The sequence below is a fragment of the Globicephala melas genome, chromosome 4 (genome assembly GCF_963455315.2).
Source record: "Globicephala melas chromosome 4, mGloMel1.2, whole genome shotgun sequence".
Lineage (NCBI taxonomy): Eukaryota > Metazoa > Chordata > Mammalia > Artiodactyla > Delphinidae > Globicephala > Globicephala melas.
The window spans coordinates 74,713,048-74,740,628 of record NC_083317.1 but is presented as its reverse complement, the minus strand read 5'-3'; the positions used below and the strand labels follow the sequence as shown (position 1 = coordinate 74,740,628).

General features: G+C 36.8%; 1 protein-coding gene across 7 annotated transcripts in view; it reads right to left on the bottom strand.

Moving 5' to 3' along the window:
• The window catches only part of ATP13A4 (ATPase 13A4), a 156,166-nt gene that overhangs the window by 58,585 nt on the left and 70,000 nt on the right, over window positions 1–27,581 (bottom strand). For all 7 annotated transcript variants that reach the window (XM_060298278.1, XM_060298279.1, XM_060298282.2 and 4 more), the window contains exons 4-11: window positions 18,463–18,533; window positions 18,292–18,372; window positions 16,747–16,816; window positions 15,108–15,242; window positions 11,241–11,310; window positions 3,990–4,124; window positions 1,471–1,641; window positions 459–616 (exon numbers count right to left, since the gene is read on the bottom strand). In XM_060298278.1, the coding sequence (XP_060154261.1) occupies window positions 459–616; window positions 1,471–1,641; window positions 3,990–4,124; window positions 11,241–11,310; window positions 15,108–15,242; window positions 16,747–16,816; window positions 18,292–18,372; window positions 18,463–18,533 (891 nt within the window). The remainder of the gene's footprint in view (window positions 1–458; window positions 617–1,470; window positions 1,642–3,989; window positions 4,125–11,240; window positions 11,311–15,107; window positions 15,243–16,746; window positions 16,817–18,291; window positions 18,373–18,462; window positions 18,534–27,581) is intronic.

Below are 27,581 nucleotides of genomic sequence, written 5' to 3'. Positions count from 1 at the left end.
ACATGTTTAGGGCTCTCAATAGATTTTGCCAAAGTGCAATGAAAAAGCTTGTAACAGTTCATACTACTACCAGCGGAGAACAATGTACCAGTTTGCCATGATCTCACCAACACTGGGTTTTATTTTAAATTCCTCGTTTAACAGCTATAAAATACTACACTATTGGAATAAACATCCTCAGATTGAAGATGAAAAAATAGTGTAAGGAGAAGTCCAAGAGTAGAGGCATGTTGATATCTCAATAAACAAACTGTTTTATCGCACTAGATCTGATGGCTATTACGGAACTTGGTGATCAATTGCTTATATTGGGCATCTGGGAGTATATAAGCAGGTTTCAGTGTTTGGCTTCGCTTTCCCAGGTTTGAAAACTGCGACTTATATTAAGGTCAACATGGAGAGTGTAAATTATAGATGAGTGTACGTGTGCATGTAGTAAAAGAACAAAAGCTGTTTACCCCACTGAGCACATAGACGCACAAAGTATAGATCATCCCGATGGTGGCTGTCCCTACGAGGCACAGGAGGAACCTGATGGCATCCCTGTAGAGCTTAAAATTCATCGGCTTCGGGTACAGAATAGATCTCACGAGGTCCCCCTTTGCAGTGTTGAATCCTGAAGCAGCAAACACACACCTCATACTCTCAGGATGACAAATACTACTGTTAGTGCTCTTCTAATCCTCAACACAGCTTTTGTTTTCTCTAGAGATACTTAAACAGTGCTTAAGCCCAAATGCAATTCAAGGATAATTGGCCAAATACCTAAGTGCTAGAATGGATATACCTTAGCTCTTTCAGAGCCTATTCCTCTCCGGCTTTCCTTCCTTATACTTTTAATTTCAATGCATCCCAGAGATAGGAAAGCACCGTATGGGGGCAGAGCACAGCTTTTCCAAATACAGCTTCATTTTAAGGAAAGGATTTGTAAGTGTGCATGGACGTGCACACACACACACACACACACACACGCACAGAACACCCAAATTTAAATTAAATGGCCCAGTAAATACAGATGGATTCAATTTCTAATACTTTTCATCATCAAGTTTTCAGTTTCTAGTCCTGCCTGGAAAGAAGTTGAGATTCGTTCTCTGGGTTAGAATACCTAAGCTCTAGGTCCAGCTCTGTCAGTGAGTGGCTGTGTGATTCTTTTTAAACTTCACTTGAACTGTGCAGGCCCCAGCCTATTCATGTACAAAATGAGGACAGGCATCTTTGTTCTGATAATTTGATATGTGGAAATAGTTTATAAATTACAAAGCATATGAATAATAATTGCTGTCATCAATGTTATTATTTTTACTAAAAGGTATAGGCCATAGCTCAATTCACATTTTAAATATCTATATTTACATATATGGGGTTTGTCATCTAAAGACTGCTCCTTACCTAATTCATTTAAGGCACTAGACAAACTGAGCAAAAATATTTCATCAAAATAATAAAATGAAGGAGATGCTAACTAACCTGTCTGCAGGACTACTGCTTTCACGGCGCCAGAGCAAGCCCCCCTGGCCTGGATAACCTCTGTTCCACAGAAGAGGACATGCCGTTTGTAATCCGCTTCACTCTGCGTTTTCCAGGGCACAGAGCTATCCATCTTAGGTAATGGAGTTTTAGTGACCGGAATACTTTCTCCTACAGAAAACAAGCATCTCATTTTGTGAGGTGGGAGGCCTTCAGTCACTTAAACATGCAAATACTAACTCATCACACAGCAGGCATTTTTTGGAGGCTGCCACGTGGCAGGAACAACCCTTGGTATAGGGGATACAAGGAGAAGCATAGTTCTTGTTAAGAGGTTTGTAGTCCAGAGGGGGAGACAGCCATGGAAACAAATAAGTATAATGTCATATTATAAATACTGTGAGTATTGTAAAATGAAACAGAGATGCTGAAATAGACTGGAAATAAAGATTTAGGGAATAGCAAGTTGTGGGGTCTAGGGAATGAGAGGCCATGAGAGCTATGTAGGAGCCAAAGCGTGGAAGGCCCTGCATGCACATACTTAAGTGTTTAAATGTTTTTCTATAGGCATTGGTGGCAGGAGGGAAATAGGGAGATATTTAGCTGTTTGATTCAGGAGAGTACTATGACATTTACGTACAAAGAGAGTGTACTCTGTCTGCAGTACGGGAATGAATTGAAGTCTGATGAGACTGGAGGCTGGATATCCAGTTGAGAAAAAAATCACAAGAGTCCTGCTTAAAGAGGACAAGGTCTGAACTATGGCAACTGGCAGTAGGAGTAGAAAAGTGGCACTGGTTTTGAGAAATAAGAAATTGAGCAGCTACAAAACTTGGGGAGATTTTTATATTGGCAGATCATAGGGACAGAGGAATTCTAAATGGCTTCCTGGTTTTTGACTTGGAAGAAAGAGCAGAGGGTAGCATTAATCATCAACACAGGGATTATAGGAGGAAGGAGGAAGGAATTGCCTTTCGGTCCCTGATTTGGAGATGCCTTGTGGAATGACCATGTCGAGACGCTTTGTAGGCAGTTAGATATTTATTTGGGTCTGGAGCTCAGGGGAGAGGCCTTGACCAGAGATATTTAGTCACAGGTCATCACCTTATAAACAATAATTAAAGCCACAGGAAAAGACAAGATTACTTAGGGTTCGAGTGAAAGGTTAGAAAAGGAAAGGTCCAGGACCCCTGAACAACATCAAAAATCAAAGAGGTGGAGGAAGAGGAGAAGTGTAGGAAGCTGAATGGTATTGTCAGTGGTAGAAGAACTTGGAGAGTCAGCACTGACTTGGAAAGTTAGAAGAGTGTTTTCAGAAGGAAGAGATGGTCAGAATGGTTAAATGCAGCAGATAGGCCAATAAGATGTGAAATTTAAAGAATCCATTGGATTTGCCAATTGGGACATTTGTGACCCTTGCCAGCACACTGGGAGGGGCAGATTTCAGTGGGTTAAGTGGCAACACAAGGTGGTGAATGAGTTGTGAAAGTAACCAAATACAGAATAAAGCTTAGAGAATAAAGCTTATTGAAGCCCTCCACCTCCATTTGTAGAAAGGACAGTATAAGATCAGGGATATGTTCCAGTATACTAGGGCCACTTTCATCAGGAAAATTGCACTTGGCTTTGTAAAAGTCCCAGCACGAAAGGATTTTTATCAGTCTATGGATTCCCTAGAGAAAGGAACCTGACCTGTCACACATGTTTTGTTTTGTTTTGTTTTGTAAGTTCACATAGGAGGGAGCTGTGTGCTCTTGTCTGCATTTAATGCCTTCCTGGTCTGCCAGGAGAAATAGACTCGATTTGGACTTTAATGGGAACCACAGTACTGTACATCAATATGTATTTATAGCCTCCAGTTCCATCTCTGAAAAAGGCTTTATGATTCTTTAGCTTACAGAAAGGTAGGCACAGCATCTTCTCATAAGTGCATATGTGAGTAAGAACTCAAAGCACCGTGACCTTGAGAAGTCACTTCTCTCTGAACCTCAGCTTCCATACCCATGATACGACGTCCCTCCCAGCTCCAGCATGCGATTTAAAAATGAAACACAGTTAGTCCAAAATATCCAGTGTGTATTCTGAAGTTAGCAGATTTGGCAAATCCTGCCTCAACCACTTTTCAACATTTTCAAACCAAGCTAGGAAGAGCCTGGCCTTGACCAGGGTGGGGCAGGGTTGTGGGGGAGGTGTTTCAGGATTTCATTAATGGTTTTCAAACCCTCCGTGTTTTTCTGAAGATGTATTTTATAGAAAAATACTAAACATAAAAGTCACAGATGATTCTGAAACAGCTAATGACCTCTAAAGTCTTTAAAGGTAAAATGACAGGGTTGTAATATCTAACCTAGTACTAGAAAGCAGCTTTAATTTGAACTCTCAGATCCATCCAGTGCAGGACTGTTAATAAGATTTGTGGGGATAGGAAGGTCCCATAGCAACTCCATGCTTTGCCATTATCATTCAGCAAAAACCTGGGAGAACCAGCAGAGGCTGTAAGCTAGGAGGTAGAACCATACCTGTCAGCATGCCTTCATCTACCACACAGCTTCCATCTATCAGGATGGCATCACACGGCATTTGCACTTTGTTCCCCGTCAAAATTAATAGATCTCCAGGTACCAGGAAGCGTGATTCCAGCTCCTGGACTCCAGCTGAAAGTGTGAGGAGACAGAGTTGAGTCAGGTTTTTTCCCACAAAAACACAGTTCAACATCTACCTAAATTGGAAATCAATGAAAAAGCAACCAGGGCATATATAAAAAGGAAGCCATTCCTCAACATTGATTGGAAATTTGCAAACTGTAAGAAAAAAGAGTAATACATTATATTACATAAAATAAAAACCTTTGTGTGGCAAAAAAAATAAATAGGCAGAGAAAAAACTAATGACAAATTCAGAGAACATGTTTGAAACTTACTTTACAGACAAAAGATTAATATTCCTAATAAACAAAGAGTTTGAGAAAAAAGAGACTATAGCAAATGACTGTATAGCAAAATTGCTGGAGATGTTAACATATAGTTCACACACACACACACACACACACACACACACACACACTACAAGTGACAGGTGTTAAACATTTGAAAAGATATTCATTCTTACTCATAATAAGAAAATTGAAAAATCTGTCCTTCCTTTCTGCCTTCTGTCCTTCTTTCCAGTCTTCCTTCACTTCTTATCTTCCTTATTCATTCCCAAAGCCCAAAGCTATAGGGGGTTAAGCAAGACAGACATCCATGCAGGGGGCTGGGTGAAGTGGGGATGGGGGTGACAGCACCTACCACATGGTGGAGCCTAAAATGGATGAATGGGTGATTACATGGCCTGGTGCAGAGTGTCAGAGGGAGACAGGACCCCCATGGTGGCAGTGGCCTGGTGTGAGATATTGGAGTCCAAGCAGGGTGAGAAAGGCAGGATTGATACAATAACTAGATATAATGAGGCTAATGAGAGCCAGGTTTCTCACTGAAGAAAGGAAGTTACAAATAGAAATAGAAATAAAAGCAGAATGAACTCTGTGGTATTGGACTAGAATTGGAGACAAGACTGTAAACTGATGGTTTTCAATAGAGAAATAATATAGATGTGAATGTGTATGTATATAAGAATACATGCATATGTATTTGCTTGTCTTTTTTTATATGTACATGCTCTAATTCTGTTCTCTGAGAGGGCTGAGAGCAGTGAAAACCCACTAATGATGTGCACACCTAGTGCCCAAATTTTGGTGTCTAAATTTCATTTCCCTTCAAAAAAGAACTAGGGTTCTTTAAAGAAATGGCTGATTACAACGCTGGGCCAAGAAAAGTACAAATAATATAAGGTAGAATGTCCCGCTATGCCACTAAGTACGGAATTGCTCAGAGAGCAATGGGGTCAGATCAAGAAGATATCAAAGCCAACTTACAGAGCTTTCGCTGCCTAAATCTGTAATAATTTGAGCATCAAAGTAATGAATAATAATAATGAACAATAACCCATCAAATAAAACAGGAGTTCATTAGTCCATAATGACATAAGTAAATGAATAAATAAGTGAGGAGAAAAGATAGCTTTTTCTTACAGTAAATTGACAATTAATTATCATAGAAGGAAAGAAAATCACCATTTGGCCATTACCAAGGCAATAATTAATCTAGCCAAGAAACATCAATGGATACTAAAACTAGGGGGTGAAAATTTGATGAGGGTTGTTTATTTATAAAGTCTCAAAGTATATGTCAACAAAATAACTATTAATTAGAAAGAGAAAAAAGTAACTGTACAATAGAGAAACCTGACAGACACCATTTAATTAAGTAGTCCAAGTTAACATCACCAGTAATAGGACAAGTTTAAATTATGTACCACCTAAGAGAACATGGCATCACTTTTGTAATATTCCAGCCAAAATAGCGTAAGCTGAATTTAACTGTAAGGAAATATCAGGCAAATCCACGTTGAGGGACATTCTACAAAATAACAAAGTGGGAAGAGTCAAGGTCGTGAAAGTCAAGGAAAGATTAAAGAGATATGGCAAACAACAGTATTCAGTGATCTTGGGTCCTTTCTTATAAAGAACATTATTAAGACAATTACAAAATTGGAATGGGACTGAGCATTCTTTGGTACTAATATCAATATTAATCATCTGATATTAATGTTTGAATTGTTGTTACATAGAAGAATGCTCGTATCTTTGAGAAATATACACTAAAGCATGTGGGAGTCATGGAGCCACTTATTCTCAAATGGTTCAAGAAAAAAGTTATTTGATCTACTCTTGTGGCTTTTCTGTATGTTGTAAATTACTTCATAGGGAAAAAGAAAAGAAAGAAAGAAAAAGACAGAGAGAACCATACATGAAATAGCATTGCTCACCTATCTGATTAGAAAAATCTAAACGTTTGTCAGTATATTCTGTTGGCAAGATTATGAGGAAACAGGTACTTTCACACATTTCTGGTACGAATGAAAACTGGTACCTTGTCTATGGAAAGAAATTTGGCAATATCTCTCCATCAAAAATACATATGCATTTATTATTTAACTCAGCAATTTTACTTCTCAAAATCTATGTCAGAGGTAGACTGGAAAAATATGGAAAGATAAAGGCACAAGGCTTTTTATTACAGCATTATTCGTTATAGTAAAAGGCTGGGAAAGAATCCTTCAACAGAGAACTTACTGAATAAACAATGGTTCCTCCATACAAGAGAGTATTACGCAGCTGAAACATGAATGAAGAATATCTATATATACTGCTCTGAAAGGGTCCCTGGGAAACATCATTAAGTATGTAGCCTACACACCAGGAAATATAAGTTAAATGTGTAGGATACACCCCTGCAAGCTAAAAAGCAGCAGTATATGTACATATCCTATTCTGCATATATACTATGTCACTATGAATATTATCTATAATTTGTATTTTTGAATGTAAAAATTTTTTAAATGATTACTATTGAGAGTATGAGTACACAGGTGCAGAAGGAAGGTTAGGAAATTGACTCCCCTGAATGTCTTTTGTTTTATGGATTTAACTTTCAAATCATATAGATATTTTATATAGTAACTACACAAACTAACACAAAAATAAATTTGAAAAGCTAACATTAAAAGGCTAAAACAGAATAAATGAGGTGAACCTGCTGTTCACCTAGTTGTGAACATAACTGTTGTTGGCATAACCATACAGAGAAGAATTATTTTGAGTGACTTTAAAACATATATTTTCAAGTATAATTTGTACCTTCCTCATGGTGTATCACAAACAGGAGAAAAAAAGAACTTTAAGAAAATTCTTAAATTGTTTTTAGGAATCATATTGTTGCTGGGTGTGTTGGTTTGTTACTCTGAGATTACTATGTGTAATGGGATAAAGCAAATGAGTAATTTGTTGCTGTAATTGAGAATCAGGACTTTTGGTATGGAGAAAGGAGAACTAGAAGGACAATCAACAAAGTTAAGTTAAAAACCCTTAGTTCTAAACTTAATCTGGAAATGTCAGTATGAGCTCACAATTCACATTTATCTTTAGAATATTATTTTCTAGGTATGTCTTCTGAAAAGGCCTGGAAACAATGACTAACACCACAGAAATGAGCATTCCTAACACTCTGACTGATGTCTCTAAGTACCATATGTAAGAGGTCTTTGGAAAATTGGATGTGTCCAGGTTTGGAGCAGGAATTGTCCAAGATGAACTTGGAATAGCTTATCATACCAGAAAGCAATACAATTTTCAAAGATTACTGGGGTCATGTCAAATGAATTCGAGAGTCAGCATGAAAAAGTCTGAAAGGCCAAAGATGGGCATCTTGAACAACAAGAATAAAACCTGCAGCGGATGAAAATATCCCAACCATGTTAAAATTATACATGTATAATGACACTAAAATTTTTTTTAAAGCCTTTGGAAAATGCTAAAAGATCAACCCATTATTTTGAAAGCTGGTAAATAAGGAGAAATAGTCATATATTTATCCTGAAACAAACTGAATCTCAGGGCAATGAAATGGTTGAAGAAGCGTGTCTCTCTTTATGGAAATATTCCACTTAATGTATGAAGATGGAATATATTCTAAACTCAATGAAATAATAAATCTGGGTCATGAAGATTTATGTCTGTTAATATCACAAGAAAAAGACAAATATTATGTACCTCCTATTAGAAATACACAATACCAATTATGAAGTACTCTTGCCAAAAACTCAAGCCTCAGATCTAACCACCAATTTATAGGAAGTACAAGGAGTAGAAAATCATGTTAAATTATTCCATGAGTATGCAATCAATACACTCAAAACCGTGGAAACCAGAGGATGAGCCACTTACTTTCTTCAACAAAAAATTTTCAAGGAAAAAAATAGGATGTGGAGGAGGGAAAGTGTGGATTAAAATAAACTTGAAACTTAACCAATTGCAGTATATGGACTTTATTTGGATCCTGATTTGAAAATATATATTATATATAATAAATATATATTGTATATCATATATATCATAAGTATATACACACACTTGTGATTCAATTGGTGGAAATTTGAATACTGCCTGTAGAACTGATGATTTTTTAAATTATGTTTTTGTTTTTTTTAAACACCATTTCAGAAATCTCTCTTGTTCCTCCTACTTCACTGCCCTCACTCTTATGTTTTTTTTAAAGCTGTGATAAAGGAATTAAAAAGGAGTCCTTATATTTTAGACCTATACTGAAATGTTTTCAAATGAAATTATATGATATCTGAAATAGTTTAAAAATAATCCAGGGTGAGGGAGGAAGTAGAACTGATGAAAACACATTCAGTGACTTGATAATAATTGAGTCTGGGTGATAGGTACATAGGGTTTCATTATTGTATTCTCTCCAATATTATATGTAAAATGTTTCATCATAAAAAGTTACATTTTTATGTAACTTTACATTTCAGGACATTTTTAAAAGGTAAAAATTCACTTCTAGCAAAGATATAGCAAAAAGGAGCAAATTTATCTTCCCACATGAAACAACCAAAAGTCATACAAAATGTATGAAACAATGGTTTTAGACACTAAATATAAGCAACAAAAGAAATGGGAAACAAATGAAGATGACCTGCAGCTTACTGCCTGTAGAGGGTTTCCAGGCCACTATGAAGGAGGCGGAACCCAGACAAAGTCCAGAAGACTCTTAGTTTGGAACAGAGATAAAAGTCTATGGAGATTAAGGCATCTTGAGTTCACAGAACAGAATACTGGAGAGAAAGTAATTGCCCGGAGGGAGAGCCCCAAAGGCCCACCGAGGTCCCCTTTTAGTATTCAGCAGACTAGTAATCAGCACATGCATATGAGGGAACTACTAGCAAATGAACAATGGGACATTTACATTTAAAATATCATTTAAATAGCATCAAAATATGAAATATTTAAAAATAAATCTGAGAAAGAGTGAAAAACTGTACAGTGAAAACTACAAAACACTGCTGAGAGAAATCAAAGACAAATAAATACAGATACACCATGTCTGCAGGTCACAAGACCCAAAATTGTTAACAGGTCAGTTTTCCACAAATTGATCTATAGATTCAACACAATCCCAATCAAAATTTCAGCATGTTCTTTTGCTAGAAATTGACAGGCTGATTCTGAAAGTCATATGGAAATGCAAAGAGCCCAATATTGCTAAAATAATTCTGAAAGAGAACAAAGCTGGAGGACTAACATTATTCTAGTTCAAGACTTATTATAAAGCTACATTATGTGGCATTGATATAAAGACAGGCAAATAGAACAGTAGAATAGGATGAATAGGATAAGGAGTCCAGAAATAGATCCACCCATGTACAGGAAACTGATTTTTGGCAAAGATGCGAAGACAATTTAGTGGAGAGAGGACAGTCTTTTCAACATATGGTATTGGGACATTTGGATATCTGCTTGCAAAAAATGAACTTCAATCCAAAAAAAAGAAAAAGAAAAAAAACTTCAAAATACAACAGAGACGAAAATGTAAAACTTAAAACTATAACACCTCTAGAAGACAACGTAGAAAATCTTGATGACCTTGGATTAGGCAAAGATGTCTTAGATATGACAAAAAACATGATCCACAAAAGAAAAAACTGATAAACTGGACTTTAACAAAAGTAAAAACACCGGCCCTTTTAAAGACACTATGAAGGGAATGAAAAGACATTATAAGTTACAGACTGGGATAAAATATTTGCAAATCATATTGGAAAAAGGACTTGTATCCAGAATGTAGAAAGAACACTCAAAATTTAATAATAAGCAAACAGTCTAATATGGAAAAGATTTAAACAGATACCTCACCAAAGAAGATATACAAGTAGCAAAGAAGCACTTGAAAAGATGCTCAATGCCATTAGTCATCAGGAAAATGCAAATTAAAACAACAATGAGATACTACCCCTCAGCTATTAAAATGGCTAAAATTAAAAAGACTGACCATACCACGCAGTGGCAAGAATGTGGAGCAACTGGAGCTCTTACACACTGCTGGTGGGAATGTAAGAGAGCACAACCACTTTGGAAAACAGTTTCTTTAGAAGTTAAATATTTACTTATCATATGATCCAGCCATTCCACAGTTAGGTATTTTCCCTAGAAAATAAGAAATGAAAGTGTATGTCCGTAGAAAGACTTGAACCCAAATGTTCAAGTGGCATTATTTGTAATAGCCCCTAACTGGAAATAACCCAAATTTCCATCAACAAATGAATGAATGAACAAACTGGTCTATCTGGACAATGGAATTCACTCAGAAATAAAAAGAAATAAACTATTGATGTTCTTAACAAAATGGATGAACTTCAAAATTATTATGAACTTCGATCCCCAAAAACTTAACCCAAAATATACTATAAAAGACAAAAAAATGCATACTATACAATACCATTTATAAAATATTCTAAACATGCAAAGTGGTTGCCTGAGGATGGGGATGAAATTGTGAGAAATTGAAAGGGAAGATTACAAACAGGCACAAGGCAACTTTTAGGGGGGATGGACAATCACCTTTATTGTGGTGATAGTTTCATAAGTAGGTACACATGTCAAAACCTATCAAATTGTACACTTGAATTCAGCTTATTGTATGTCAGTTTTACCTCAACGTTTTTTTAAAAGGTGAAAAACATCTCCACTTCCCCACCCCTTTAAGTAAATGCACAGGAAAAGATACATATGAAGATGAGAGTAGTAGGAACAATCAGGAATACAAATTTAAATCCTTTTCTCATTTCATATGGACAACACACAGATCTAAAATGAAGTGACTTACCCTTTTTCTCACATACAGAGACTGTAATGCTATTATGTGATTCAACTAAATGGTGGAGCTTTACAGATTGCTGAAAAAGAAGAATAGAAAATTTTAAAAAGCCTTTTCTATTTGAGGATAGGTCCCAGATATTATTCAGTAAAGTGTTAGCCTTCTTTAAAGATGGAGCCAACTGAATGTACTGTTTAAAAACAAGACTGAGTAGCCTCCTACTCAATTGAAAAAGCATCCAACTTGTGGTGCTCTTCAGCCAGTGATAAGAAGTACGTGTTGTTTAATAGAAAGGAAGTTCCCAGCATGCTCTGTCCACTCAAAAGAACTTTGATCATTCAACATTTACGTTTATACCTAAATAGTTTCAAGAACCAAGCATTATTTCAGTTTGGGGTTATCCCATATCAGAGTTCCTAACCTAACTTCATAAGGAGTTTGATTGTTCCTGTTATTCCCTCATAGTATTTGCTGCTTTAATATGTGAAATATACGGGACATTGAGAGTGAATAAATAAGAGGAGACAAAAATAATAATACAATTATATTTGATTTCACATTTATTAAGAAATTATTGTGTGAAAGACCTTTTACATGGTCCTGGGGATTACAAATTCCCAATCATTTAGTGTTTTCATTTTTTTATTCTGATTTTGTCATTTAAGACTCTCCCTTAATCTCCTAGCTTCAAATCATTTACAAATCTGATTAATATGTCCTAAGAATGATGAACAGAATCATATAAGGCAAAAGAGTGTTCTGCTATTAACTTATTCTTTTATTCATTCATACATTCACTCAACATTTATTGAACAACCTTTATGCTGAGAGGTTGGGGTGGAATGGTCAACAAAACAGATATGATTCTTAGCATCAGGAATTTACAACCTACTGGGTAAATACATTTAATCAAATAATCACACACATAAATATATCACTGCAATCAACAATAAAATGAAAACAATAAGGTGTTTTGGGAGCATATATAGCTAATGAACCAATAGAAATCTTCCCTGAAGAAGTGACATTGAATCAAATAGGTTGTTGAATCTATGTGTCTCAACTCAAAAGAGATATTTGGACTTAAAATACATATATAAATTTGAAAGTCATTAGCATATGCCTTTAGAAGTCATTAGTATATGCAGTATAAGAATAATGAAGACTCAATGTACTCACATGAAAAGACCATCAAGACAGTATTATTAATAATAATAGTAAAGCTAGGTAGGAAATAGTGTGATTATGCTCCCTCTTACATAAGAAAGGAAAGATGTATATTCCAAAAACATTTTTGGAAGAATGCCCAAGAAACTAAAAACTGGTTGCATAAGTGGAGGGGTGGAGGAAGAGGGAGCCTTTATGTGGTGAACATTTTCATATTGTTTTGATATGAGACATCCATTTTTTAAAAAGCCAGGTAGAGGAGGATGAACTATAAAAAGAGAATGGAAGAGCAGCTAGAGAGGTGGAGAGTGTGTTGTCACTGAAGCCAAAGGGAAAGCTCCGGAGGAGTTAACAATGCCAAATGCAACTGAGAGGTTTAGTGAAATCTACGCTGTGGAAGAAAGTATACACTGTGGGAGGGGAATCATGAAATCAGCAAGCAAAAGACCAACCACTCAATAAAAATTAATGAGGGACATGAATACGGTTCACAGTAAAAGAAATACAAATAGCTTAAAACACGAGCAAGTGCTCAACTCACAATGGAAAACATGCTATTATAGTTATGAAATTCTATTTTCATTTATATTGGCAAAAATAAGGAAAATAAATAAACACTCTTGGGAGGAGTGTATATTGGCATTACTTGTTTAAGAGGCATTTGACAATGTCTAGTAAAAAAATATATTTAGCTTATGATTAAGCAATTTCAAATACAGAAAATTTATATCTCTTTATCAATACAGATATGTTATACACACATTTACATGTAATATAAATTATATATACTTGTGATTTATACATATTTGCAAACACATATATGTGGATGTATGAAAAGATATATACGCAAATATCCTCAATGCAGCATTGTTTTAATAGCAAAAGACTAGAAACAGCCTAAATATCCATCAGTATAAGACTGGTTTTAAAATCATGGTACATTTAGAGAAAATATATTTGTGCAGATACAGAAAGATATTTAAGATACATAGGTGAAAAATGCAAGTGCGTAACAGTGTATATAATAGTATACTTCCATTTGTATAAAACAAATAAACGCATATGTGTTTAACAGTGCTAAAAGTATACAGAACATCTGGTCCCAGTGGATGCCTCTTAAAAGGAGACCCAGACACTGAAAGAACTAAGGTGGGAGGAGTATTTACTACTCATTTACACTATTTTGTTCTTGTGAACTTTTTTTATTATGTCCATATATTACTCCTTCTATTAAGAAAAAAGACTAGCTAGTTTTAAAAAGTACTGTTTTTTTATTTTAAAACTATCTATGAGGGCTTCCCTGGTGGCGCAGTGGTTGGGAGTCTGCCTGCCGATGCAGGGGACACGGGTTTGTGCCCCGGTCCGGGAGGATCCCACATGCCGCGGAGCGCCTGGGCCCGTGAGCCATGGTCGCTGAGCCTGCGCCTCCAGAGCCTGTGCTCCGCGATGGGAGAGGCCACAACAGTGAGAGGCCCAAGTACCGCAAAAAAAAACAACAACTATCTATGAGCCTTAGGATTATAGTGGTGACCTTAGCAAGAGCTCTTTGAATGGAGTCATAAGAGAGGAAGCCAGCTCCATATAGATGAGAAATGAGAGGGAGAGGAGTAAATGAAGAGAGATGCATAATGAGCTTGAGAAGTTCTGCCGTCAAAGGGAGAAAAGAGGTAGAATAGTAGCTGAAGTTTGAAGCATGGTCAAAAGAAGGGATTTTTTTCATTTGTTTCTGTTTTGTTTTGTTTTGTTTTTAAGTTGGGAGAAACTTGAGCATGTTTAAATGCTGATAGGAAGGCTGTCAGGGAGAGGGAATGAGGAAAAGAGTCATTCACCGACCCCATAAGCATGCTGAGACGGTGAAAAGGATGCTATCAAAAGCACAAGCAGAGGGTACCGTCTCCTCTGTAATGAGAGATCAGGTCAGGAGGGAGGTGGAGACAAAAGTCATCTGGCAGTAGGAGGGTGCGGAACTGAGCAAATTCCTATCTTATGATTTCTATCTTTGTGGGAAAAAAAAAAGCAATGAGATAGATTATCAGCTGAATTAGAGGAAAAGTGGAATGTGGGCAGTTAGGCATCTCAGAAACTTGAAGGAAGATTTGGTTTGAGAACTTAATTCCAGAGAATGGGAGAGCACATTGACCAGAGACATATAGAAAGCTTGTGCAGATGAGGTCGGTATTCATGGATTTATAGCACAATCAACCAACGTGTACCGTGTGATTTTTTTCCTGGCAGCGCCTAGATCCCCTTGTGTAGGCATAAAGAAAGCCAAGAGTTGGACTGGGGTTTTGACAAATGATTACCAACCAAACATAAAGGACAAAGATATTAAACACTCCTTATTAAATATTAAAGACTCCTCCACCTTCACCCCTTTTCCACCATCTTCAAGACCCATCAGTAGTCTCTACACATATTTTTTCACTTATTCACAATTCATAAATATTTGCATTTTCTTCTCAATAATCAGCCTTAGTAAGCTAAAGAGAGGGAAAAAAATAACTTGAAAGGTTAGGGATTGGGATGGAAAGGAAAGGAAAGAACTAGAATTTGTTGAGCATCAGCTATTGTGCTAGATATTTACAAACGTGGTCTCATTTGTTATGGACTGGGCAATGACTATTTTCCGATTATATGCTTTTCAAACAAAATTTCAACAAAGTCACACCTCTTTCTTTCTCAGACCATACGACTGGTGGAAAAACTCACCTCTCTGAGATCATATACGGTCAAAGCGATGGAAATGATAGACATGATTACGATAGCAAAAGCATACTCCTTATAGTCTTCACTAAACCACAGACAGACACTGAAGAGCTGAAATATGTAAAATGGATTTAAAACCTGTTGGCAGCATAAAAACAGGAAGACAAGGGAGATATTTAGGTTTTATACTTAGCTATTCATTGACTTGTTTGTTATCATAATCGTCTCCATGACAAATCGTCCCACCCAATATTCTTATTATATTTATGCAGCAATTACCATGTACCAGATACTGCACTAAGCAACTTTACCTGAATTTACTCATTTAATTCCCATAATTATCTTATTATCCAGAAGTTATTAGTTATCTCCATTGTAAAGATGAAGAAACTGGGCCTTATATCTTGAGAAACTTGCCCAAGGTCACAGAGCCACAACTGTTACTGACCAGGACTTGAACCCAGGCAATCTGGCCCCAGTGCCCTTACTTTTAATCACCACTGCACCTTATAATTTACAAAGTATTGTCTCAGGTATCACCATGTTGACCATCACAACAGTTGTGTGAGGAGTAGATATTATCACGTCCAGTTTACATTGAGTGGCCTTCGGAACCTGACCTACTGGTCAGGTTTACAAAGTTAAAATGCTTTCTAGTTGTTCTTCTCTATGACACAACATTGCTATATCTGAAGCCATTAAAGTACTTTAGATTAATGTACGAGTTGAAGACTAAATTTTCTCATAAATAGAGAGCCAAGCTGAAAGGAATAATCTAGATAATTGAGCATCTAGAACACTAGGGGAGAAAGCAGAGATTAACTCCAACAGTTGTAATCCTGCCTGGGATAAAAACATTTTGTGCCCTTACTCAAATTCCCTCTAGTTGATTCCCATCTTTCTAAAATAGGAACAGTTATCTTTGCCTCTGGTTAGGGAACAAGCCCACAGAAACTTTTCTTATCAGCTTCTTCTGCTCTGTTTCGTGACTTAAAACTTGCTAGAAATATTGAGAAAGTAGCTGGAGTTTAGTAAGTCTTTTTTAAGTCAAGGAGGAGTGGAGGTACCATGCAGGAGAGGACCCAGAGTACAGCTGTAAGGTTGTAGGTATCATAATAATCACGGTAAAATGAAAAATGAGCCCAGTGAGAGAGTCAAACAGAAAAAATTCAGTGTAGTAAATTATGGTCAAATCTTTCTTTCCCTCCCACACACACACTGAGATCAGTAGAACTAATAAGGCTGAACAGATGTTTTCTTCCTACAGTTTTGGATGCTAAGGCAATTGTATATGTTGCCCATAAGAAAGGGATTGAGTTGTTTAAGTTTTAATTATTATTTTAGGTTCACAAAGATGAGACGGGATAAAAAGTATAGGATTAAGAACGAAAGAAAGAAAGGAAACCCTGTGTTCATCTAGTCATTAAAGGATAAATAGACAAACGAACATCACATCTTATGCTGTAACAGGAAATGTGTGTGCAAAAATGGACCACAAGAAACAACAGAGATGTGAATATGCTTTGCATTCCTTTAAAATAGCCCAAATTACAGTTACTATTAACAAGTAGCATTCTTGATCATTTGACTAAAATCTAACCTTTTTATTTTCTAGCCAGCATCAAGAGAAAATACTGATTACCTCCTTGATGAGCAGTTTCCAGATGGGTGTGATTTCAACATCGATCGTATTTGGCCCACATATTAACCTCCTATAGGGAGAGATCACAGCCTACTCGGTTACCCATTCAAAAAAAAGACTATTCCATGTTCACTTTCTCACTTGTGGGATCAACATATGCCTCCCTTATTACACAACATCACCATCTTTCTCAAAATAACTGGAGAGGGGGAGGGTTTTCAAGTGCAAAACCAATAAGCATGATCATTTATTGAATTAAATATTTCCCTGATGGTAATTTGGGTATTTAATTTTAGTCATTTTTCCATTCCAGTAGTTTCAGGATTAGCACTCTCTCAACTCTGTCTCTCCCCAACTCTTGGCTCCATGGATGTGAGACGGAGGGCTCATTACAGGGGAACAGTTTTACTGATAAGGAATACTGGGCCTACTTTTCCTCCTCCTATTCAGTGCTGGGAAGCTGCAGAATTTGTTTTAATGTGAGTGAAAAGGTGCTGAACTCTCAAAAATAGCTCCACAGTTATAACGCCCTTTAACTGAAAACTCAGAGATGTGTTTCTTTGATTACACAGAGCAACGACACTCTATGAGTTATTTTGCTGTTGGGAATGCTAAACACTTTCTCTGTGCCTTCTACGTAGATGCTCAGACCAAGGAGCTTAACAGAATGTAAATACTACAGCAGTGCTTCTCAAACTTTAATGTTTATACAGACAGCCTTGTGGTCTTGCGAATGGGAAGGTTCTGATTCAATAAGGATGAGATGTGACCTGAGATTCTGCATTTCTAACAAGCACCCATGGTGATGGTGCACTCTGAGTCCATTCAAAGTACCACCAAAGCTCCACCCCAAAATGGGGTGGAGGGGAATGCAGTAATCATAGAAACTTAGAACTAGCAAGGTGTTTATAGAGTTCTCCTCCCCTTTTTAACAGTTAGGAAACTGAAGCCCATAAAGGAGAAGCCATTTGCTCAAAGCCACACAGTGAATTAGTGACAGACTCTTGGCATTCAACCCAATGCCCTTCCCAAACCTCGCTCCTCTGCCCAGTAGCTTATTTAGAATTGTGGAGCTACAAGTCTTGCATGATATTCTTCTGCTGCTCTACAATTATTATTTAACTACGCTGTCATAGTATAACACATATTTCCTGATCACAGTCAAAACTGGTTCAACCTTATTATTATAGTAACCTTGAGGAACATTATGCAGAGTAGAAAGACAACTAAGCCTATAGTCAGAGATGTACTTCTTCCTCTATCACTTCCATCTGTGTGACCTAGTTCAGGCCACTAAACCTCTCTGAGTCTCAGATTTCTCATCTGTTATACTGAGATGATGAGGATGTCTGTTCTAACTTCCCCACAAGGTTGCTCTGTTGAAGTGAGATAATGCATACAAAACCATTTAATTTAATAATACTAAATAGAGCATTACAACATATTTTGATGTTGACCAGTTAAGATAACCGTTTCCTGGGCTCTCTTTTTCACTAACTGGTGACAGTCGTTCTGAGCTGGTGTAGATAAAAGTATACGTGGTACCTAATCTCTTGTTCTTCTGTTGTTAGACCTGATCCAAACTTTACATGTATCTTGGCAGAACTGAGCCAGTCTTCCAAAGAGCTAAAATAATAACAATGAGAAAGACATACTGAGCAAAATATTTTTGAAATAATATTTTTCTTTTCAGATGCAATTGCTCAAACAACTTACCCAATTTTCTGGAACTGTCCTTCTAAGTTGTTCCAAACATATCTTATTTTCTGCACTTTTATGCATCTCACCTGCAAAGGAAAAGTACTAAGAAATCTCCAGTTTAAGGATCAGCAAATACAAACTTCAGTGACTAAAGAAGCATTCGTGGAAGAAGCAAAGATAGAGCCCTAGTATACTTATTTAAGATTTATCCTTTCCTAACGAATCCTATCCTTGGCTACTACACAAATGGCATTCTTTATTAGAAATCATCATGCAAGCAACGTGTATCATGGGCCTACTACACGGATAAGTATATAAGTAAAACTCACCCTCTGTGTTCCACTACTTGATAACCAAACAAGGGAAGAAAATAGGTTATGAAAGGGAAAACTATACCATACAGTCAAATTATGCATGTGTCAAAGAAATGAAAACATAATAAAGAAAAAATTATAGTATTGAAATGCCGTAGAAATACAGAGAGGGTAGATGACAGAAGGTATCATGGAGAAGAAGAATCTGAGCTGCATCCTTAAAGGATTGGAAGAATTTTGCTCAGGTGAGAAGGGAAGGTGGCATTTCCAAGAGATTATACACAATTTAGTTGTGAGGGAGGGGTAAGTGAAGGGAGCCTATTTGAGAGCAGAATGGAGAATGAGGCTGGAAGGATAAATAACGACCAGATGATGCATCCTTAAATGCTAGCGTGAGTATTTAGAACTTTTCTTTTGGAAGCAATGGATTTGCAAAGTAACCTATGGAAGAGACACCGAAGACACAGTCTAAAAGATTAGACTGGCAGCAGGTTCTAGAAGACAGTGAGATGGCTATTGCAAGAAAATGAACTCTACAACATCTGAGGGTGTTGGCAATGGAAAGAAAGGTTAATGCTTATGACGTAATGCCTTCTTGTTTTTGATTTCTTTAAGCAACTTTACATATAAATCTGAATTTCCATTAACAGGTGACCTAATTAAGTACAAAGAGAAATGGTAAGACTGTCATATTGTTATGGAGCAATGGTTATAACCTCATTTTGCCCATTGGAATCAACTGGGGAGTTTTAAAGAATACTGATGACTGGGTCCCACTCCCAGAGAGATTCTGATTTCCTTTGTCTGGGGTACAGCCTGGGCATAAATAGTTTTAAACTTCCTCAGGTGATTCTAATGTGCAGCCAAAGTTGAGAAACAGTGTCCAAGACTTCCTTCTATAGCTACTCTTATCATTGTGTCCTTGAGAAATTCAATGAAATTTCTCTGCACCTCAATTTTCCCATGAATAAATTAAGGCAATTGGCCAGATTATTTCTAAGTTCCACTGCAACTCCTCTGAATATGTTCTATACCTATAAGTATTATAGTCAGTATAAACATTAGATAAAATCTAAAACTTGGAAGAGCATATAGTTGGTACATAACAAGTGCTCAACACATTTTTTATTAAATAAATAAATGAGTGCTTTTCACAACCACATGTCAACTAGAAATAGAATTATTTTTCTTTTTTATAAATTGAAGTATAGTTAATTTACAATGTTGTGTTAATTTCTGCTGTACAGCAAATTGATTCAATTATACTGTATATACTTTCTTTTTAATATTCTTTTCCATTATGGTTTATCACAGGATATTGAATTTAGTTCCCTGTACTATACCGTAGGACCTTGTTGTTTATCCATTCTATATATGCTAGTTTGCATCTGTTAACCCCAAACTCTGACTCCATCCCTGACCCCTTGGCAACCACAATAGAAATAGAGTTTAAATCCCTAAGCTCCAAGACCTGGGTTACTTCAAATGACTTTTAACCTTGTCCAATAAATATATGTATGTAAACTTACTGTGGTAGTCATTTAATGATGTATGTAAATCAAATCATTATACTGTACATCTTAAACTCATACAGTGCTCAGTGCTGTGTGTCAATTATATCTCAATAAAACTAGAAGAAAAAAAATATATGTGTATGTGTGCACACATTCATAGTTACCGAGTGAGCGTATTAAATACTGTATTTTTTATTTTACAGAATGGATTTACTTCAGTGTGTTGGCTTCAAAATAATATTAAAAGAAATCCTATCTTCCAATTGACTTTCAGTATAAAATTGGAGTGAATTGCCACTGGGAACAATTCTTCCTTCACAAGTTACAAGTTAAGGTGAGGAAACATGACCAGCTTGGGGTGTGTTAGCTGTCATGGCCCATCTTGGAGTCTCGAGTTTTTTGCCTCACATTTTCCTTTCCTTTCCAGTAGTCTCTACAATTTTACAAACAGAGCTAGACTGTGATCACAGCTACTGTTTACTGAGTACTTGGGGGGTGGGGTTCTTGTCTTTTTAATCACCCTGTGGTAGGACAGATATTATCTTCATTTCTACTTTGCCGCTTAAGTTCATTTTGATTAAGTAACTTGCCCAAGACCACATCTATTAAGAAACAGGGCTGGGACTTCCCTGCTGGTACAGTGGTTAAGAATCTGCCTTCCAATGCAGGGGACACAGGTTCGAGCCCTGGTCCAGAAAGATCCCGTGTGCCGCGGAGCAACTAAGCCCATGCCCCACTACTACTGAGCCTGTGTGCTGCAACTACTGAAGCCCACAAACCTACAGCCCGTGCTCCGCAACAAGAGAAGCCCCTGCAATAAGAAGCCCACTCATCAAAACAAAGAGTAGCCCCTGCTCACCGCAACTAGAGAAAGCACATGCGCAGCAACGAAAACCCAACACAGCCAAAAAATAAAATAAATTAATTAAAAAAAAAAAAGAAACAGGGCTGGAAATTGAACTTGAGCCCCTCTAGCCCCCAAGTCTAGTCTCTGAAGGATCTAATAGTCAAGCTAGTCTCAGAAGACGGTCTGAAAATCCCATAACTTCCAGTATTCAAATTGTATAAAGTGAGGGTTGCTTACTTTATTAATTCTGTAAGTTCAGAAATTCAAGTTAGAAAAAATGTAAAAGACAAACGATGGTAGAATGTGAGACCCCTGCTCAGTTAGAGAACCTAGATCAATAGGCTGTGAGAAAGTTATATAACATAATAGATACAAACAGCAGATGAAGGCAGCAATAATGAGGAATAAAGAGGTTACTGATAAGTTTTATGTCAGGCCAGAAAATGGAAAATCCCATTATCTCCTGACAATTTCTGAAGCTATTCTTCACAGAGTGAGAAGAATGACTCCATCATACGCCTTTTAAATATCTTTGAGATTCCCCAAACAGGAAACACCTCTGCCTGGAGTTTCTCAGCTTCCCTCGTCATGTCCAGAGGCTCTGAAAGCTGATAAGAAGATGTTAAGCATAATATTTGCAAAGGGTGAAGTTTATTTGCCCATTGCCTGGAACTTCAGACCAGGAAACAGTAATTAGGAAATCAGGGATCAGCTGTGGGGTGATTTTCATCTTTCTGCTCAGAACCAGAAATTGTTCCAATCCTCAGGCATCCCACTCTTCACTTCTGTTTAACAGGTTAAGCCATGGATTTCACTTTTGCATGTAATCCTACAAAATAGCCCTTGGAGTCTCCTCTTAGCCTACATTTGCTGCAGTCTCCAAACTCCCCCTATGTGGTCCTGAACGGTTATCATTTTGGTATTGTGTTATTGCTGTCATTGTCATCATTGTTGCTGTGGCTAAGCCTGTGACATATCTTCCAATTTTAATAAAAGTTTCAGTCCTTTATATGAATACAGCTCATTATCACTCACAAATCACCTTATTATTCTGCTTTTCATTTTAGTTTCATGACAGCCCTGAGAAACAGGCAGAGAAGGCATTACTACTCTTGTTTTATAAATAAGAAACTCAAGGCCCAGGGAGGCAGTAACCAACCAAACTCCCTATGCTGTATGCTGGTAAACAAAGATATCAAGCCTGGGTGCCAGAACTTTCCATTTCAAGACCTCTGCCCTTTCCTCACATTTTGTTTGTTTATTTGAACATTTCTCCATTTGTCTGTCCACTTATTTGTTTGATGCAATTAAAGATGGTGGAGGTCAATAATATTCTGAGGCCATGTCCATAGGCTGATTTGCGTTGTCTATCCTCAGGTGAATGCCGTCTAAAAAAATTAAGCAATCTGTTGGTTGGGTGCTTCATCTCTTTTGATTTTGTTTATTTTGGCAGTTAAGACAACTGGGTGATAACAATGGACAGAAAAGAAACTGCTCAGCAATTGACTTTTATTATTTTAAAAAGTTGACCTTGAGCTTCCCTGGTGGCACAGTGGTTGAGAGTCCACCTGCCGATGCAGGGGACACGGGTTTGTGACCCGGTCCGGGAGGATCCCACATGCCATGGAGCAGCTAGGCCCATGAGCCATGGCCACTGAGCCTGCGCGTCCGGAGCCTGTGCTCCGCAACGGGAGAGGCCACAACAGTGAGAGGCCCGCGTACCGCCAAAAAAAAAATAATAATTGACCTTGAGCTCATAAAACCAATTTAAACAGTTGTCTACACATATATAGATTGAAGAGAAAGCAGTCTGTGTTATAAAATATGTTTTTAATATGAATGTTAACTAGTCATAATCCAAGTAATACTAATTTAATATGATGGGAAAGGAGTAAACCAAATACATTTGAATGATAATATCATTTTACAAACATAAACTACCTAGAACATTTGGGGGGGGGTTACTTTTACCGTAAGACAAGCCCTGCTGCATAGATTATAATATAGGGCATGACGCTACTAACAGTTAATATGCACTGAGCATCTACTATATACCTGCCACCATACTGATTTTTGTATTTCTTAATTTACTGAATTTTATCAACTAATATTAGAGGTAGGCAATATCATCATTTTATACATGAGAAAATTGAGGCTCAGCAGAGTTTAGTAACTGACCCAAGGCTGCACAGTTTTGAGGGATGAAGCTGATATCTGAATTGAGCTCTGTCTGGCTCCAAAATCCATGTTCTTTATAATGTCCTATACTGTCAGTTAAATATTGTCACAGTGGAGGATCAATCGAAGAAGAAGATATAACAATTATAAATATATATGCACCCAACATAGGAGCACCTCAATACATAAGGAAAAGGTTAACAGCTATAAAAGAGGAAATTGATAGTGACACAAAAATAGTGGGGGACTTCAACACTTCACTTACACCAATGGACAGATCATCCAGACAGAAAATTAATAAGGAAACAAAAGCTTTAAATGACACAATAGACCAGATAGATTTCATTGATATTTACAGGACATTCCATCCAAAAACAGCAGATTATACTTTCTTCTCAAGTGCACAAGGCACATTCTCCAGGATAGATCACACCTTAGGTCACAAATCAAGCCTCGGTAAATTTAAGAAAATTGAAATTATATCAAGCATTTTTTCTGACCACAATGCTAAGAGATTAGAAATAAATTACAGGGAAAAAAATGTAAAAAACACAAATACATGGAGGCTAAAAAATATGTTACTAAACAACCAAGAGATCACTGAAGAAATCAAAGGGAAAATCAAACAATACCTAGAGACAAATGACAATGAAAACATGACAAACCAAAACCTATGCAATGGAGCAAAAGCAGTTCTAAGAGGGAAGTTTATAGCAATACAATCTTACCTCAAGAAACAAGAAAAATCTCAAACAAACATCCTAAAGTCACACCTAAAGGAACTAGAGAAAGAAGAACAAACAAAACCCAAAGTTAGTAGAAGGAAAGAAATAGTAAACATGAGAGTAGAAATAAATGAAATAAAAACAAGAAAACAAGAGCAAAGATCATTAAAACTAAAGCTGGTTCTTTGAGAAGATAAACAAAATTGATAAACCTTTATCCAGATGCATCAAGAAAAAGAGGGAGAGGACTCAAATCAGTAAAATTAAAAATGAAAAAGGAGAAGTTACAACAGACACCGCAGAAATACAAAGCATCCTAAGAGACTACTACAAGCAACTTTATGCCAATAAAATGGACAACCTGGAAGAAATGGACAAATCTTAGAAAGGTATAAGCTTCCAAGACTGAACCTAGAAGAAATAGAAAATATGAACAGACCAATCACAAGTAATGAAATTGAAACTGTGATTAAAAATCTTCCACCAAACAAAAGCCCAGGACCAGATGGCTCCACAGTTGAATTCTATCAAACATTTAGAGAAGAGCTAAAACCCATCCTTCTCAAAACTCTTGCAAAAAATTGCAGAGGAAGGAACACTCCCAAACTCATTCTATGAGGCCACCATCACCCTGATACCAAAACAGACAAAGATACTACAAAAAAAGAAAATTACAGACCAATATCACTGATGAATATAGATACAAAAATCCTCAACAAAATACTAGCAATCAGAATCCAACAACACATTAAAAGGATCATACAACATGATCAAGTGGGATTTACCCCAGGGATGCAAGGATTCTTCAATATATGCAAATCAATCAATGTGATACACCATATTAACAAATTGAAGAATAAAAACCATATGATCATCTCAATAGATGCAGAAAAAGCTTTTGACAAAATTTAACACCCATTTATGATAAAAACTCTCCAGAAAGTAGTCATAGAGGGAACCTGCCTCAACATAATAAAGGCCATATACAACAAACCCACAGCAAACGTCATTCTCAGTGGTGAAAAACTGAAAGCATTTCCTCTAAGATCAGGAACAAGACAAGGATGTCCATTCTCACCACTCATATTCACATAGTTTTGGAAGTCCTAGCCGTGGCAATCAGAGAAGAAAAAGAAATAAAAGGAATACATATGGAAAAGAAGAAGTAAAACTGTCACTGTTCGCAGATGACATGATACTATACATAGATAATCCTAAAGATGTCACCAGAAAACTACTAGAGCTAATCAATGAATTTGGTAAAGTTGCAGGATACAAAGTTAATGCACAGAAATCCCTTGCATTTCTATACGCTAACAACGAATGATAAGAAAGAGAAATTAAGGAAATAATCCCATTCACCACTGCAACAAAAAGAATAAAATACCTGGGAATAAACCTACCTAAGGAGGTAAAAGACCTGTACTCAGAAAACTATAAGACAATGATGAAAGCAATCAAAGATGACAGAAACAGATGGAGAGATATACCATGTTCTCAGAATGGAAGAATCAATATTGTGAAAATGACTATACTACCCAAAGCAATCTACAGATTCTATGCAATCCCTATCAAATTACCAATGGTATTTTTTACAGAACTAGAACAAAATATCTTAAAATTTATATGGAGACACAAAAGACCCCGAATAGCCAAAGCAATCTTAAGGGAAAAAAACAGAGCTGGAGGAATCAGACTCCCTGACTTCAGACTATACTCCAAAGCTACAGTGAGCAAGACAATATGGTACTGGCACAAAAACAGAAATATAGATCAATGGAACAGGACAGAAAGCCCAGAGATAAACCCACGTATATATGGTCAACTAATCTATGATAAAGGAGTCAAGGATATACAATAGAGAAAAGACATTCTCTTCAGTAAGTGGTGCTGGGAAAACTGGACAGTTACATGTAAAAGAATGAAATTAGAACACTCCCTAACATCATACACAAAAATAAACTGAAAATGGATTGAAGACCTAAATGTAAGGCCAGGCACTATAAAACTCTTACAGGAAAACATAAGAAGAACACTCTTTGACATAAATCACAGCAAGATCTTTTTTTTTTTTTTTTTTTTGTGGTACATGGGCCTCTCACTGTTGTGGCCTCTCCCACTGGGGAGCACAGGCTCCGGATGTGCAGGTTCAGTGGCCATGGCTCACGGGCCCAGCCACTCCGCAGCATGTGGGATCTTCCCGGACCGGGGCACGAACCTATGTCCCCTGCATCGGCAGGCGGACTCAACCACTGTGCCACCAGGGAAGCCCAGCAAGATCTTTTTTGACCCCCCTCCTAGAGTAATGGAAACAAAAACAAAAATAAACAAATTGGACCTAATGAAATTTAAAAGGTTTTGCACAACAAAGGAAACTGTAAACAAGACAAAAAGACAACCCTCAGAAAGGGAGAAAATATTTGCAAATGAATCAATGGACAAAGGATTAATCTCCAAAATATATAAACAGTTCATGCAGCTCAATATTAAAAAAACAAACAACCCAATCAAAAAATGGGCAGATGATCTAAAGAGACATCTCTCCAAAGAAGACATACAGATGGCCAAGAGGCACATGAAAAGCTGCTCAACATCACTAATTATGAGAGAAATGCAAATCAAAACTACAATGAGGAATCACCTCACAGCAGTTAGAATGGGCATCATCAGAAAATCTACAAACAACAAACGCTGCAGAGGCTGTAGAGAAAAGGGAACCCTCTTGCACTGTTGGTGGAAATGTAAATTGATACAGCTACTATGGAGAACAGTATGGAGGTTCCTTAAAAAACTAAAAGTAAAATTACCATATGATCCAGCAATCCCACTACTGGGCATATACCCAGAGAAAGCCATAATTCAAAAAGTCATATGCAGCCCAATGTTTATTGCAGCACTATTTACAATAGCCAGGTCATGGAAGCAACCTAAATGCCCATCGACAGAATGGATAAAGATGTGGTACATATATACAGTGGAATATTACTCAGGCCTAAAAAGGAATGAAATTGGGTCGTTTGTAGAGATGTGGATGGATCTAGAGACTGTCATACAGAATGAAGTAAGTCAGAAAGAGAAAAACAAATACTGTATATTAACTCATATATGTGGAATCTAGAAAAATGGTACAGATGAACCAGTTTGCAAGGCAGAAATAGAGACACAGATGTAGAGAACAAATGTATGGACACCAAGGGGGGAAAGTTGTGGGGGGGGGATGAATTGGGAGATTGGGATTGACATATATACACTAATATGTATAAAATAGATAACTAATAAGAACCTGCTATATAAAAAGTAAATAAATAAAATTCAAATTTAAAAAAGAGCTTACAAGTAGAAAAAAAGAAGATTGGCACAGTGGAGGATCTGAATTTAATATTTTTGTATTGAAGTATAGTAGCTGTACAATATTATATAATTACAGGTATACAATATAGTGATTCACAATTTTTAAAGGTTATATTCTATTTATTGTTATTCTAAAGTTTTGGCTATATATAAATTTAATCTTGCACTTGGAGGGAAAAATGATTAAATTTCTTTAGCACCTGCA